The 14,849-nt window shown below is 44.6% G+C and overlaps 1 protein-coding gene across 6 annotated transcripts in view; it reads right to left on the bottom strand.

The window, feature by feature from the left end:
- The window catches only part of LRRC7 (leucine rich repeat containing 7), a 597,872-nt gene that overhangs the window by 305,204 nt on the left and 277,819 nt on the right, over positions 1-14,849 (bottom strand). For all 6 annotated transcript variants that reach the window (XR_014225588.1, XM_082265612.1, XM_082265611.1 and 3 more), the window contains exon 4: positions 1,651-1,768. Coding sequence is in view for 5 of the 6 variants with exons in the window: in XM_082265612.1 (XP_082121738.1) it covers positions 1,651-1,768 (118 nt within the window). In the remaining variant the exon portion in view is untranslated. The remainder of the gene's footprint in view (positions 1-1,650; positions 1,769-14,849) is intronic.

A 14,849-nucleotide genomic window follows, 5' to 3' on the forward strand; every position in this document is an offset into this window, starting at 1 on the left:
TTGTTTGAACTTTGGATTAAAGTTGTGTGAACCTTGGATTAACCACTTAAGCCCCGGAAGATTTTACCCCCATTCCAACCAGGGGGTATTTTGCGATTCGGCACTGCGTGACTTTAACGGACAATTGCGCGGTCGTGCGACGCTGTACCTAAATGAATTTGGCGTCCTTTTTTTCCCACAAACAGAGCTTTCTTTTTGTGGTATTTGATCACCTGTGCGATTTTTTGATCACGCGCTATAAACAAAAAAAGAGCGTCAATTTTGCAAAAATAGCAATATTTTTCACATTTTTTTATATGAAATTCCCCCCCAAAAAAAATGTAAAAATCAAAATTTTTTAACATTTTCGGCCAATTTGTTTTATGCTACCTATGTTTGGTAAAAAAAAATCGCAAAAAGCGTATTTTGATTGGTTTGCGCAAAAGTTATTGCGTTTACTAACACAGGGAAAGATTTTTGTCATTTTTGTTGTTTTTTTTTTTAACGCGTAATGGCGGCGATCTGCGATTTGTTTTGCGGTACTGCGACATTGCGGCAGACAGATCGGATCCTTGACTGACATTTTTGACACTTTTGGGGTTACCAGTGACATTTCTACAGTAATCAGTGCTATATATATGCACTGTTACTGTAAAAATACACTGGTAGTGAAGGGGTTAACTTTATTTGGGAGGGAGGGGCTGTGTGTGTCCCTAGGGGCGTGCTTTCTACTGTGATTGGCTGTGGCTTGAGCTGTAAGGACACTGATCAACGGATCTACATAGTAGATCCATGTGATCAGTGTCTTTACAGCGAGGAGAATGACAGGCAGCTTGTTTACACAAGCTGCCTGACATTCTCCCTCTCCCCCGCCGATCGCCGAGTGGCCGGCGGACATCGGGTCTGCTGGTCACACGCGCGGGGGGGTCCGTGACCACGCGGGAGCGCGCCTCCGGGGGCGTGCGCTCGCTCCCTAGACCCTCACAAGCAAGCAACGTAGCCCTACGTTAGTTTGCCTGTGAGGGGCTGACCGCCGACGTAGATAGTCGTGCGGCGGTCGGCAAGTGGTTAAAGTTGTGTAAACCTTGGATGAAAGTTGAACCTTGGGTGAAAAATGTGTGAACCTTGGATGAAAGATGTGTGAACCTTGGATGAAAGATGTGTGAACCTTGGCTAAAAGTTGTGTGAATCTTGGATGAAAGTTGTGTAAACCTTGGATAAAAGTTGTGTGAATCTTGGATGAAAGTTGTGAGAATCTTGGATGAAAGTTGTGTGAACCATGGATGAAAGAGGTGTGAACCATGGATGAAAGATGTGTGAACCTTGGATGAAAGATGTGTGAACCTTGGCTAAAAGTTGTGTAAACCTTGGATGAAAGTTGTGTGAATCTTGGCTGAAAGATGTGTGAATCTTGGATAAAAGTTGTGTGAACCCTGTGAAAGACACAGACCTGTTTACACCCAACTTAATACACTAAGCCGAAAACAATGTGAAAAGTGCAGAAACCCATAACAGCCAATCAGAAGTCATTACTCGTATTACGACAGCCCTAAACTGCTGAAAAGTCAAACTGGACTGGTTGGTGGTGTTGGCTCGCTGTACTTTACACATCTTCTCATGGTTTATAGGACATGCACACAATATCATGGATGTCACAAATTGTCAACATACCGTTCTTGCTGATATCCAACTCCTTCAGATTGACTAAACTGGAGATGGTGGCTGGCAGATTGGAGAGATCATTATCGGGGATGCTCAGCTTCTTTAGAGCCTGACAACCGAACAATTGCTGTCAAGAAAACAGATCGGTGATTAGTTTCTGATTTAGTAGTGGAGACATTAGTGGAGAAAAGCACAATGACATGGCTACAAGCTTCCTTAGTTCTGCCCTGCAAACCAAACATTATGAAAACCTTCTACAATAGTTTTTGCACCTCATTTTTGTCACATGACCACCACAGCATCACTCCCTCCTGAGCTCCGAAGGTAGAGGAATGCCAAAGGAAAATCATCAGCTATCAATCAATCTGGGTGGGGGGAGAGGTCACAGGCTGACTATGGGACATCTAGTGTGAACCGTCCCTTAAAAGGTAGCTCCCCTTTTGGGGGGGGGGGGGGGACAATATAGCGTATATAATTGTGACACAAATCATATTGTAATTGAATGTTATTAAAAATGACCTTTGCTTTTCAAACTGCAGCTGTTGTCATTTTCTGAAAATGCAAAACAATATGGCCGCCTGGAGCTGTTCTGTACACAGAATGTATACTGACCACACCCCCTGAAACATAATTTCCTACTTGTGTGATTGGCTCACCAATTTTCCCAGAAGTCTGCACTAAGATACAAGTCAGATTTCTGGCATCCCCTGCAACAAAAATTTCATTTTTGGTGAGATACTCCCAATAGGAACACATCTAAAGGGATGAAGGCCCAGCAGCTTTCCTCATTAGAGCCCTGCAGCTGCCACAGCTGATATATAACTATGAAACCACTCCCATTAGACCCACTCAGCACAGAGGAACAAACAATGATTTCTTCAGAATAACAAAAGGTAGGAATCTGCAACAAAGTTTGTTATAATCCTTGTAATGTACAGAGATCACCCAGAGGGGAATGTTTTTTCTCAACAAAAGTGGAGTTACGCTTTAAGGGATGCAAACCCTGACACTTTCCTCATGAGAACACTGCAGGTGCAGCAGCTGATTGATAATGATAAAAAATATTCACATTCACTAAGACAAACAAACAGCTATTTCTTCAGAATAAGGCACTTTCACACAGGCGGACCGTTCAGATCCGCCTGTCTGTTTTCTTGGCGGATCTGAACGGATGCCCCATGCATCTCTATGGGGCATCGGATGTCAGCGGAGACATGTCCGCTGACATCCGATCCGTCAATCCTGGATGGATGGAAACCCTATTTTCCATCCGGCCAGCGGATCGGATGAGAACGAACGAACAATATCATTGATATCCCACTGATGTCAATGATGGGGCACTATTCCTCCCACCGGTACCAATAATGGGGCACTATTCCTTCCATTGACACCAATGATGGGGCACTATTCCTTCCGTTGATACCATGATGGGGCACTATTCCTCCCACTGACACCAATGATGGAGCACTATTCCTCTCACTGGTACCAATGATGGGGCACTATTTCTTCCACTGATACCAATGATGGGGCACTATTCCTCCCACTGACACCAATGATGGAGCACTATTCCTCTCACTGGTACCAATGATGGGGCACTATTCCTTCCACTGATACCAATAATGGGGGACTATTCCTCCCATTGACACAAATGATGGGGTGCTATTCCTCCCACTGTCACCAATGATGGAGCACTATTCCTCCCACTGACACCATTGATGGAGCACTATTCCTCCCATTGACACCATTGATGGAGCACTATTCCTCCCACTGACACCAATGATGGGGCACTATTCCTCCCACTGACACCATTGATGGAGCACTATTCCTCCCACTGGTACCAATGATGGGGCACTATTCCTCCCACTGACACCATTGATGGAGCACTATTCCTCCCACTGAACTCCTGTATGCACAATGCAGCAGGGCAGCTGCTCAGCACAGGACCGAGAAGTTGGTGGAGGTCACTGGAGTAGCGGTGCCTACTCCAGTCATTTCCAGCTTCCTGGGGGATCAGCCAGGTATGGCATATGCATCCTTACATTGCTCCAAGCAGGACCAATGTAACTATGCAAAAATATCCTCACCTGGAATTATTCGGTAAGCTTTCTATCTTCTTCATGACATTGTAATAGAGGACATCAAATCATAGACAAGCATTTTATATTTCCTGGAGTTCCGCTTACATAATACAATAAAAATATCAAATGTAAACTTTAAAGCGGTATTAAACCCAAAAGCAAAGATGTGATATGTTGGAGCTTACCATTTATTAGATGTGGTGGCAGCATTTGTGTTTTTTGCTTAAATTTTTCTTTTGTTTAAGTTCTTCTCTCCGTTTTCACTTGATCTGGCCAGGAACACACCTCCTGTGTTAGTGAACCCCCATGAAGGGGCACCTTTAGAGAACAGCTTTGTCTGGGGGGGGGGGGGTGTTAGATGTACCAACAGGTTTAGATACACTAACAAATTGAAGCCAAACTCCAGCTAATACTTGTTGAGGCATTCGCTAGGTCTCCGTGGCTGTGCTCTCCACTGGTTCGAATCTTACCTATCTCACCGCACCTTCAGGCTCGGTTCACATTTATGCGATGCGGGAAGGCTGCGAATTCGCAGCCTGTTCCCGCATCGCACACGCACCCCCGGCAGTTCACACTGCCATATGCGATACGCTGGGGGTGTCAATGTAATCTTAACGACACCCCCAGTTTGATCGCATATCGCAGTGCGATCGTGCAGTTCGCACAGGAGCGGATCGCACAAGTGTGAACCGCTGTGCGATCCGATCCTGATGCGGCTGCAAAAATGCCTCCTGTGCGTGTTTGCTCCGGGTGCGATACGAATTTAGCCATACAAACTGTATGGCTAAACTCGCACCGCACAGCTGATCGCATGTAATGTCGGAGCAGTGCGCTCCGACATTACATGCAAACCCGGCACTCGCAGAAGTGTGAACCGGGGCTCAGTGTCACTTACAATTCCACTTACTCCTCTGCAACTCCTCTTACCATTGGGGTCCCCTAAGGTTCTGTCCTTGGACCGCTACTATTCTCAATCTATACCTCCTCCCTGGGTCAGCTAATAGCCTCCCATGGCTTCCACTACCATTTCTATGCTGTTGACACCCAAATCTACCTCTCTACCCCTCAGCTCACCCCATCAGTCTCCTCCCGCATCACTGATCTACTAACAGACATATCAGCCTGGATGTCTCACCACTTCCTCAAACTGAATCTATCTAATAATATTTCCTCCTCTACGTGCCCCTTCCCCGGAATTCTCTGTCAAGATCAATGGAACAACTATTAGTCCTTCCACACATGTCAGGGTGCTAGGGGTAACCCTGGACTCTGCATTGTCCTTTCAGGCTCACATCCAATCCCTGTCCAAATCATGCCGCCTTAACCTCCGCAACATCACTAAAATACGGCCCTTTTTAACCAATGACACCACAAAGCTTTTAATTCACGCCCTGGTAATCTCTCGCCTCGACTATTGCAACTCCCTCCTCATTGGATTACCCTTACATAGATTATCCCCCCTTTAATCCATAATGAATGTTGCTGCAAGACTTATCCACTTTACCAACCGTTCAGTGTCCTCCACCCCTCTCTGCCAATCCCCTCATTGGCTTCCACTCACCCAACGAATAAAATTCAAAGTGCTAACAATAGTTTACAAAGCCATCCACAACTCTGCCCCCAGCTACATCACTAACCTGATCTCAAAATATCAACCTAGCCGCTCTCTTCGGTCCTCCCAAGACCTCCTGCTCTCTAGCTCCCTTGTCACCTCTTCCCATGCTCGCCTCCAGGATTTCTCCAGAGCTTCTCCCATTCTTTGGAACTCTCTACCCCAATCTGTCCGATTGTCCCCTAATCTATCCATCTTTAGACAATCCCTGAAAACCCTTCTCTTTAAAGAAGCCTACCTGGCTACTAACTAACTATCAGAGCAGTAAGGATGTGGAATTCTCTTCCACAAGCAGTGGTATCAGCAGGGAGCATCGATCGTTTCAAAAAACTATTAGATGGGCACCTTAAAGTGGAGTTCCACCCATTTTTAATAACTTGGATTACATAGATGTATGTAATCCCCTTTAAAACTACTTTTACCAATGGAAACTTTTTTTTTTTTTGCTAGTAAATACCTTATTTTCTTCTTTATTCATCCTCTCCTCACTTCCCGGTCCGGCCGCCAACCGGCGATTACGTCATTCGGCGATTCGTGGGGGGTGCTGGGATGTATCTCATGGCATGAAATCTCGCATTATTACACAGGAGTCCTGAGTACTGTTTGTATTGAGGCCGTGCTCTGCCCCGCCTCCGCCCCGCCTCCTCTCAGTGAGCTCAGTGAGGAAATAATGGTTTCAGTCCTCGCTCACTGAGAGGAGGCGGGGTGGAGGCAGAGCACGGCCTCAATACAAACAGTACTCAGGACTCCTGTGTAATAATGTGAGATTTCATGCCATGAGATACATCCCAGCACCCCCTGCGAATCGCCGAATGACGTAATCGCCGATCGGCGGCCGGGCCCGGAAGTGAGGAGAGGATGAATAAAGAAGAAAATAAGGTATTTACTAGCAAAAAAAAGAAAGTTTCCATTGGTAAAAGTAGTTTTAAAGGGAATTACATACATCTAAAGTTACTAAAATGGGTGGAACTCCACTTTAAAGACCACAACATACAGGGGTATACAATGTACGGATAACAGCAAACACACACACACATCATAGGTTGAACTGGATGGACTGATGTCTTTTTTCAACCTCACAAACTATGTACAGTAACTATGTAACATATCGCCGGATGGCTCAGCCTACATTATCTGCGCACACCATAGAACTCTCAGCACTGCACCCCACGCTGATCGAAATTCTTTCTAAGTCGAGTGTTTGTGCCACATCTCAGCAAAACTTTAATTATGACAAATTACCTTTTGTTTCCAGCCAGCAGACTTGTGCTGAGCCGCATTGTAGATGCGCGTAGAGCGCCTGCCTACTGTACCCTTTCCACCGTCGCACCAGCATGGCGACATGCGTTGGAGGAACTTATACAAAGAGGACTTTTGTAATGACGCACTGATATATGGTACTCGTTATTAGCCCCGTTTTTTCATTTCTGTCAGTTTTGTATAGAACTACGTTGTTAAGTTATAGGAGGTAATGTTACAGGGAGGGTTTGCTTTAACCATTTCTGGATCGGAAGGTTTTCCCCCTTAATGACCAGGCCATTTTGTTTCGATTCGGCATTGCATTATTTTATCGGACAATTGCATGGTCGTGCGACGCTGTACCCAAATAAAATCGATGTCCACAAATAGAGCTTTCTTTTGGTGGTATTTGATCAATTGTGCAATTTTTTTTTTTGCGCTATAAACAAAAAAAGAGCGACAATTCTGAAAAAAAAAAAAAATATATATATTTTTCACATTCTGCTATATAACATTCCCCAAAAAAATTTAAAAATCGAATTTTATTTAGGCCAATATGTATTCTACATATTTTTGGTAAAATAAAAAATCCCATAAGCGTATTTTGACTGGTTTGCGCAAAAGTTATCGCGTTTACAAACTAGAATTAAAGATTATGTCATTTTTTTAATTTATTTTTTTACTAGTAATGGCAGCAATCAGCGATTTTAGCAGGACTGCAACATTGCGGCGGACAGATCGGACCCCTAACTGACATTTTTGACACTTTTGGGGGTACCAGTGACATTACTACAGTAATCAGTGTTAAAAATATGCACTGCTACTGTAATAATGACACTGGCAGAAAATGGGTTAACACCAGGGGTGTTTTCTAACTGTGAGGGGGCGGGGCTTGTGAAATCAACACAGAGATCTGTAATCCTAAATAGGAGGAACACAGGAGCTCTGCAATGATTCCTGAGAGAACAACGGTCTGCTGTGTTTACAAGTGCTTCAAGGAATACTAAAGTACATTTTAACAGCTTCCCGCCCGCCCGCCAAACTGCGGCAGGGCGGCCCTCCTGCACGAACTGAAGTAGGTATACGTCGGTCGCGCGCCTGCAGCTCGTCAAGGGGGCTCCGATTTCCGCCTGACACCCGTGATCGCTCCCAGCTGAGAGAGAAGGACAGTCAGCTGTTGTAAACACAGCCGACCACTCCTGTGATCCTTCTATATAGGAACACAGGTCTCTGTGTTCATTTCACAAGCCAAACCCCCATACAACTAGAAACACGCCCCTAGGTACACATTTAACCCCTTGATCACCCACAGTGTTAACCCCTTCCCTGCCAGTGTCATTATTACAGTAACAGCGCATATTTTTAGCACTGATTACTGTAGTAATGTCACTGGTCCCCCCCCCAAAAAGTGTCAAAAATGTCAGTTAGGGGTCTGTTCTGTCCGCTGCAATGTCGCAGTCCTGCAAAAAAAATCGCAGATCGCCGCCATTACTAGTAAAAAAAAAACGAAAAACAATAAAAATTACATAAATCTTTCCCGTAGTTAGCAGACGCGATAACATTTGCGCAAACCAATCAAAATACTCTTATTGCGCATTTTTTTTACCAAAAATATGTAGCAGAATACACATTTTTTTTTTTTGGTAATGTTATATAGCAGAAAGTGAAAAATATTGTTTTTTTTTTCAGAATTGTCGCTCTTTTTTTATTTATAGTGCAAAAAATAAAAATCGCACAGGTGATCAAAAGAAAGCTCTATTTGTGGGGAAAAAAGCATAGCACATAAGCGTGGGCACAAGAAGAAATGTACATATGCGTGCGCACATGCACGCGCTGGTGCCAAACGGCCTATTTAAGCTGAGCAAAGACAGGAGCACATTGCTGGGTGGTATTGTTCCTGTTTGCCTCTGCCCTGATCTGCTTCCTGCCTACCTGTGTTTAACCCGGCTTGACCGTGAGTCTCCTCTGGATTCCCATCTGCCTACCTGTGCTTTGACCCTGCCCCTGTCTTATGCTCTTTACCTCGCTGCCCGTCTGTGTACCGATTCCAGCATTTAGCCTGGTATGGTTCAGAACAGGGAAGGGGGGGGGGGGCACTCGTTCGTTCCCCCCCTCCCCTTTCCTGACCTGCCAGGCAGCATCCTCAGATAAGGGTCTGGTCGCCACTTTTTTCTTAATTTTGGCGTGGGCTATGAACTGGGGGTGGGACCCAACGGCATATGTGCTGGGGGGTGGGAACCCCTTGCCGCTTTTTTTTTCTTTATTCTTTTACAGGCACTTTTTTTTTTTTATTTAGCTGTCAGCGGGGGAAAACCGTTGACAGCTGATGACTCATCGGTTGTTAAGGATGCCGCGGCCAGCTTCCCGGCCCCGCGCCTTAACAACCAGCTTACACTGCACCGATTGGCCAAGGCTTGCATGCAGGTCTCATATTGAAAACAAAGTTATGAAAATTCTCGTATGACAGAATACAAATTTGGAAATGACTGTACTGATTAAACGAAAATTGTACAATCTGGTATCATGTGAGAAAAATGTTTGTGTTTGTCCCTTGGGATAATATCGGATGAACTGTCGTGATCGGGTCTCCAAAGCTGTGTACTAACGATCAGATTATTGTGTGTAAATTGTGTTTAAATACACGTTCACCAGCACACCATGGATCTTAAATTGCAGTCCAAAACTTTTATTGTGGAAAGATCACAATAGAATAGGTGCAACGTTTCCGAGCCACGCAGGACATACCCATGCGTTACTGCGCATTTAACGAAGTACATATCAGTGCATTAGTGGCGGTTCACACATATGCAAGGTCAGATATCGCATGTGATTCCCACCGCACTGATGTGCAAATAACATGCAATGTCTGTGCGATGCAAATTCAGTCATACAGATTGTTGCATGGCTGAATTTGCATCGCATTCAGACCAAAGTTGCACAGGACTCTTTTTTTTGGGTCCACATCAGAATCGGATCGCATGGGTTTTCACACCTATGCAATTTGATTCCTGTCGGAACTGACAGTTCGCACTGCGATATGCAAACTAATCTGGGGGTATCGTTAACTTTGTATTGACACTGCCAGCAGTTTGCATATGGCAGTGTGAACTGCCTGCGAGTCGGGTGTGATGCGGGAACCCGCAGTGGATTTGCAGGGTTCCCGCATCGCACCAATGTGAACCGGCACTTACTGTACGTTTAACGCAGTATATATCAATGCATCACTGCACGTTTATTGCCATATATATCCATGCGTTACTGCACTTTAACGCAGTATATATCCGTGCATTACTGCATGGTTAATGCAGCATATATCAGTGCCTTACTGGACGTTTAACCAGTATACATCAGTGTGGTAGTGGACGTTTAACGCAGTATATATCAGTGCTTTACTGCATAATTAACACAGTATATATCCGTGCATTACTGCATGCTTAATGCAGCATATACCAGTGCGGTACTGGACGTTTTAACGCAGTATATATAAGTGCGGTACTGGACGTTTAACGCAGTATATATCAGTGCGGTACTGGACGTTTAACGCAGTATATATCAGTGCTTTACTGCATAATTAACGCAGTATATATCCGTGCGTTACTGCACATTTAACGCATGTGATATAGTGCATAAAGTGGAAATAGAAGAAAGAAGTGACATGTGACGTCAGGAGGGGGGGGGGGTTGTAACTTCTTTCCTTGATTTTGATTGGTGGTAGTTCAAGTGATTGTAAAGTCTTGTGTTTTTTTTTTTTTTTTTAAATAACATGTTAATTACGTGTTACACTTCCCTCCTCTGTGCAGTTGGTTTTGCACCTAGCAGCCCAGATCCTCCTCTTCGTGGGTCCCTCTTAAAGGCTCCTGGCCCCTGCCCCCTGTCGAGTGCCCCCACAGATAGCAGCTTGCTATGGGGTACCCGAGCCGAGCCACAGCTCCGGGTGTCCTTTCAGATACAGAGCTGCTGTCCGGCCCCGCCCCCTCTCTCTCCTGATTGGCTAACTGACTTTGATTGACAGCAGTGGGAGCCAAATGTGCCACTGCTGTGTCTCAGCCAATCAGGAGGGAGAATCCCGGGCAGCCAAGGGACTTGTGGACATCGCTGGACAGAGAGGGGGCTCAGGTAAGTATTGGGGGGGGTGAGGGGGGCTGCTGCACACAAAAGGCTTGTTATCTTAATGCAAAGAAAGCATTAGGATAAAAAAACCTTCTGCCTTTACAACTCCTTTTATTTATATTCTGTTTCCACTGTATGCACTTTATCACACGCCTGACGAAGGGGTCCTGTTGCACTTATTCTACTGTGATGTGATCTTTCTGCAATAAATTGTTTGGACTGCAATTCAAGATCCATGGTGCTGGGGAACATGTGTATTTACTGTATCTGTGATGTATCCAGTGTCCAGCTGGTGATCACTGCAGCACGTGCTACAGAGGAGCCTATAAACCAAGAACGTGTGCGATGGGAATATAGACAAGTCAGATTATTGTATGATCGCTTTGAAAGCGGTATTTTTTTTCGTCTGATTTTTTGATCGTGTGTATGGGCCCTAAGGCTTCCACTTATATAGGAGCAATGTGTGTAGCAAGCATTTACCAATCATTTGCAAAGCTTTCAGCGAGCTGCAATCAACTTTGCTTAAACTACTAATAGCACTTTTCCACTGCAAGTACCGGCTCGGCTCCACTTGGCCCTGCTTGGCTTGGTTTGGTTTTCCACTGCATGGTACCGCATGGTACGGTTTTGGAACGGTTTGGTACAGTTTGTTTTTCCACTAATAGTAAGTGGGTGGGATAACAACGATTCTCTGACCAATCAGTGGCTAGTAGTGACAAACAGTCAAGGCTGCATGTAAAGGATTGTGGGATATGGTACCGGTACGGCCCTCTTGGAACCACAACGGAGGTGGTACTGTTTAAGCGAGCCGTACCGTTTGGTTCCATGTAGTGGAAAAGCGCCGCCTTACCGTACCGAACCGTTCAAACACCGTACCATGCGGTACCAGCAGTGGAAAAGCGCCGCCGTACCGAACCGTTCCAACACCGTACCATGCTGTACCAGCAGTGGAAAAGCGCAAAAGCGAGCCGAACCGTTCGGTTCCATGCAATGGAAAAGCGCCATAAAGAAACCTTCAGCTCCAGTTTGAGAATATTAATCCCGATAAGGGGCACTGGGAGGCGTTGCACCTTCTGTATCATCAGATTGCTGTGATTGGCTCTCACAGAGGTCACATGATCAGGGGCCCATCCTGCTGGTTCCCAGTTAGAAGCCTTGACCAACAGCTGGTGGTGATAGCTCGGTCAGAGTGCTGGGAACGTGCTATGAGTGCTGCTTTCAGCACACAACCTCATGCTGCCATAGATGCATATGTGCGGCGGGTGAGCATTAAGGTCCCCCTTGTTTACTGCCACATATACAGCGGGGAAAATAATTATTTCATCCCCTGCAGATTTTGTAAGTTTGCCCACTTACAAAGAAATGAAGGGTCTATCCTTTTATCATAGGTGTATTTTAAATCATAGAGACAGAATATAAACCCTGTATTTTTTTGGCTACAAAAAACACACTAGCGCTTATTTTCAGGGGAGGTCTTATTTATTTACGGTATATACAAGGACAATCTTAAAGTGGTTGCAACCCTAAAAAAAAAAAAAAATCCTGATCCTTTAACCACTTAAGCCCCGGAGGATTTGGCTGCTAAAGGACCAGGGGTTTTTTTGCGATTTTTTACTGCGTGAATTTAACGGACAATTGCGCGGTCGTGCGACGCTGTACCTAAACGAATTTGACGTCCTTTTTTTCCCACAAACAGAGCTTTCTTTTGGTGGTATTTGATCACCTGTGCGATTTTTTGATCACGCGCTATAAACAAAAAAAGAGCGTAAATTTTGCAAAAATAACAATATTTTTCACATTTTTTTATATGAAATTCCCCAAAAAAAAAGTAAAAATCAAAATTTTTTAACATTTTTCGGCCAATTTGTTTTATGCTACCTATGTTTGGTAAAAAAAATCGCAAAAAGCGTATTTTGATTGGTTTGCGCAAAAGTTATCGCGTTTACTAACAAAGGGAAAGATTTTTGTCATTTTTGGTGGTTTTTTTTTTAACGCGTAATGGCGGCGATCTGCGATTTTTTTTTCGGTACTGCGACATTGCGGCGGACAGATCGGACCCTTGACTGACATTTTTGACACTTTTGGGGTTACCAGTGACATTACTGCAGTAATCAGTGCTATACATATGCACTGTTACTGCAAAAATGACACTGGCAGGGAAGGGGTTAACTTTATTGGACAGGGAGGGGTTAAGTGTGTCCTAGGGGCGTGATTCTAACTGTGTAGGGACATTCCTATTGGTGTAAAAGCAAAGATCAACCGTTCTACATAGTAGAACGGACAGATCTTCACTTTTACACAGGGAGAACGGACAGGCAGCTTGTTTACACAAGCTGCTCTGTCTTTCTCCCTTCACAGGAGCGATCGCAGTGTGACTGGCGGACATCGAGTCCGCCGGTCACACGCACTGACTTGCCTGTGAACGAGCCGCGGCGGGCGCGCGCCCGCCCGCGATAGGCTCGCAAGTCAGTGACAGGCGAGTGACGTACCGATACGTCACTCTGCCTGGCCGGGGCTGACCGCCGCAGTATATAGTCGTGCGGCGGTCGGCAACCGGTTAAAGCATGATGGACAGCACAGTCCTTGTGCTGCGTCATTTACCCCTCTCTATGTTTTAAAAAAAACCTGGAATAAAACAATAAAATATTAAAAAAAAAAGGTTTTTGTGTCCCTTGTCTTCTCTTCTCCTCTCCCCCTGTCAGCTCAGGAGTCAGCATTATGACATTCTGTAATCCCAAAAATAAACCTTGGTTAAAGTCATTGTAAAATTATGTAATCTGTTTTGTAAAAAGATTATATAATATCCAGTAAGTCTCCATTTGTAAGCGGTGCTGTAAATAAAGTATTTTCCACAATAAAGTTACAAAAGGAGACACACTGCACATTATATATTCTTTTACAAAACGGATTACATGTTTTTACAAGGATTTTAACTAGGGCTTATTTTCGGGGTAGGGTTTATATTGCAGCTATTCACAAAAATCCCGCTAAGTCTTATTTCCGGGGCTGGGCTTATTTTTGGGGAAGCAGGGTATATATGTTTTAAATTGAATTGTAGTTCAATGAGTAAAATAAGTATTTGATCCCCAAGCAAAGCATGGCTTAGTACTTGGTGGAGAAATTCTTGTTGGCAAGCAAAGAGGTAAGACGTTTCTTGTAGTTGGTTTCCGGGTTTACACACATCTCAGGAGGGATTTTGGTCCACTCTTCTTTACAGATCTTCTCTAAATGAATAAGATTTCTTGGCTGTCGCTTGGCAACTTGAAGTTTCAGCTTCCTCCATATATTTTCTATAGACTTAAGGTCTGGAGACTGGCTAGGTCACTCCATGACCTTAATGTGCTTCTTCTTGAGCCTTTGTTGCCTTGGTGTTTTGGGTCATTGTAATGCTGGAAGATCCATCCATGACCCATCTTAAGTTTTCAGGCTGAGGGATGAAGGTTCTCATCTAAGACTTTACAATACATGGCCCCGTCCACTGACCCCTCAATGCGGCAAAGTCAGTCTGTACCTTTAGCAAAGAAACCACCCCAAAGCATAATGTTTCCACCTCTGTGCTGGACTGTAGGGATGGTATTCTTAGGGTCATAGACAGCATTTTGTTTCCTCAAAACACGGCAAGACGGGGTAATGCCAAAGAGCTAGATTTTGGTCTCATCTGACCACAGCACTTTCTCCCAATCCTTCTCTGTATCATTTAGATCAGTGGTCCTCAACTCCGGTCCTCAGGGCCCACTAACAGGCCAGGTTTGCAAGATAACTGAAATCCATCACAGGTGATATAATTTGCTGCTCAGTGATTGCAGTACTCTAGTCTACATCTCCCCAAGGTAATACTTAAAATCTGGCCTGTTAGTGGGCCCTGAGGACCGGAGTTGAGGACCACTGATTTAGATGTTCATTGGCATGACTGTACACGTGCCTTCTTGAGGGGGGGGGGGGGGGACGAAAGAAAAATGCTGACTATGACCCTAAGAAAACCATCCCTACACCATTTTTAGTATTGTGACAGTTTCTTTAAAGAGTAACTCTACTTTTGCTGAGAAAAAAACATTCCCCTCTGTATGATCTATTTACATTTTAACAAACTTTGTTGCAGATTTCTACCTTTTGTTATTCTGAAGAAATAGCTGTTTGTTTGTCTGTGTCCATGTTCTGAGTAAATGTGC

Source organism: Pelophylax lessonae (genome assembly GCF_965119305.1).
Source record: "Pelophylax lessonae genome assembly, chromosome: 8".
Lineage (NCBI taxonomy): Eukaryota > Metazoa > Chordata > Amphibia > Anura > Ranidae > Pelophylax > Pelophylax lessonae.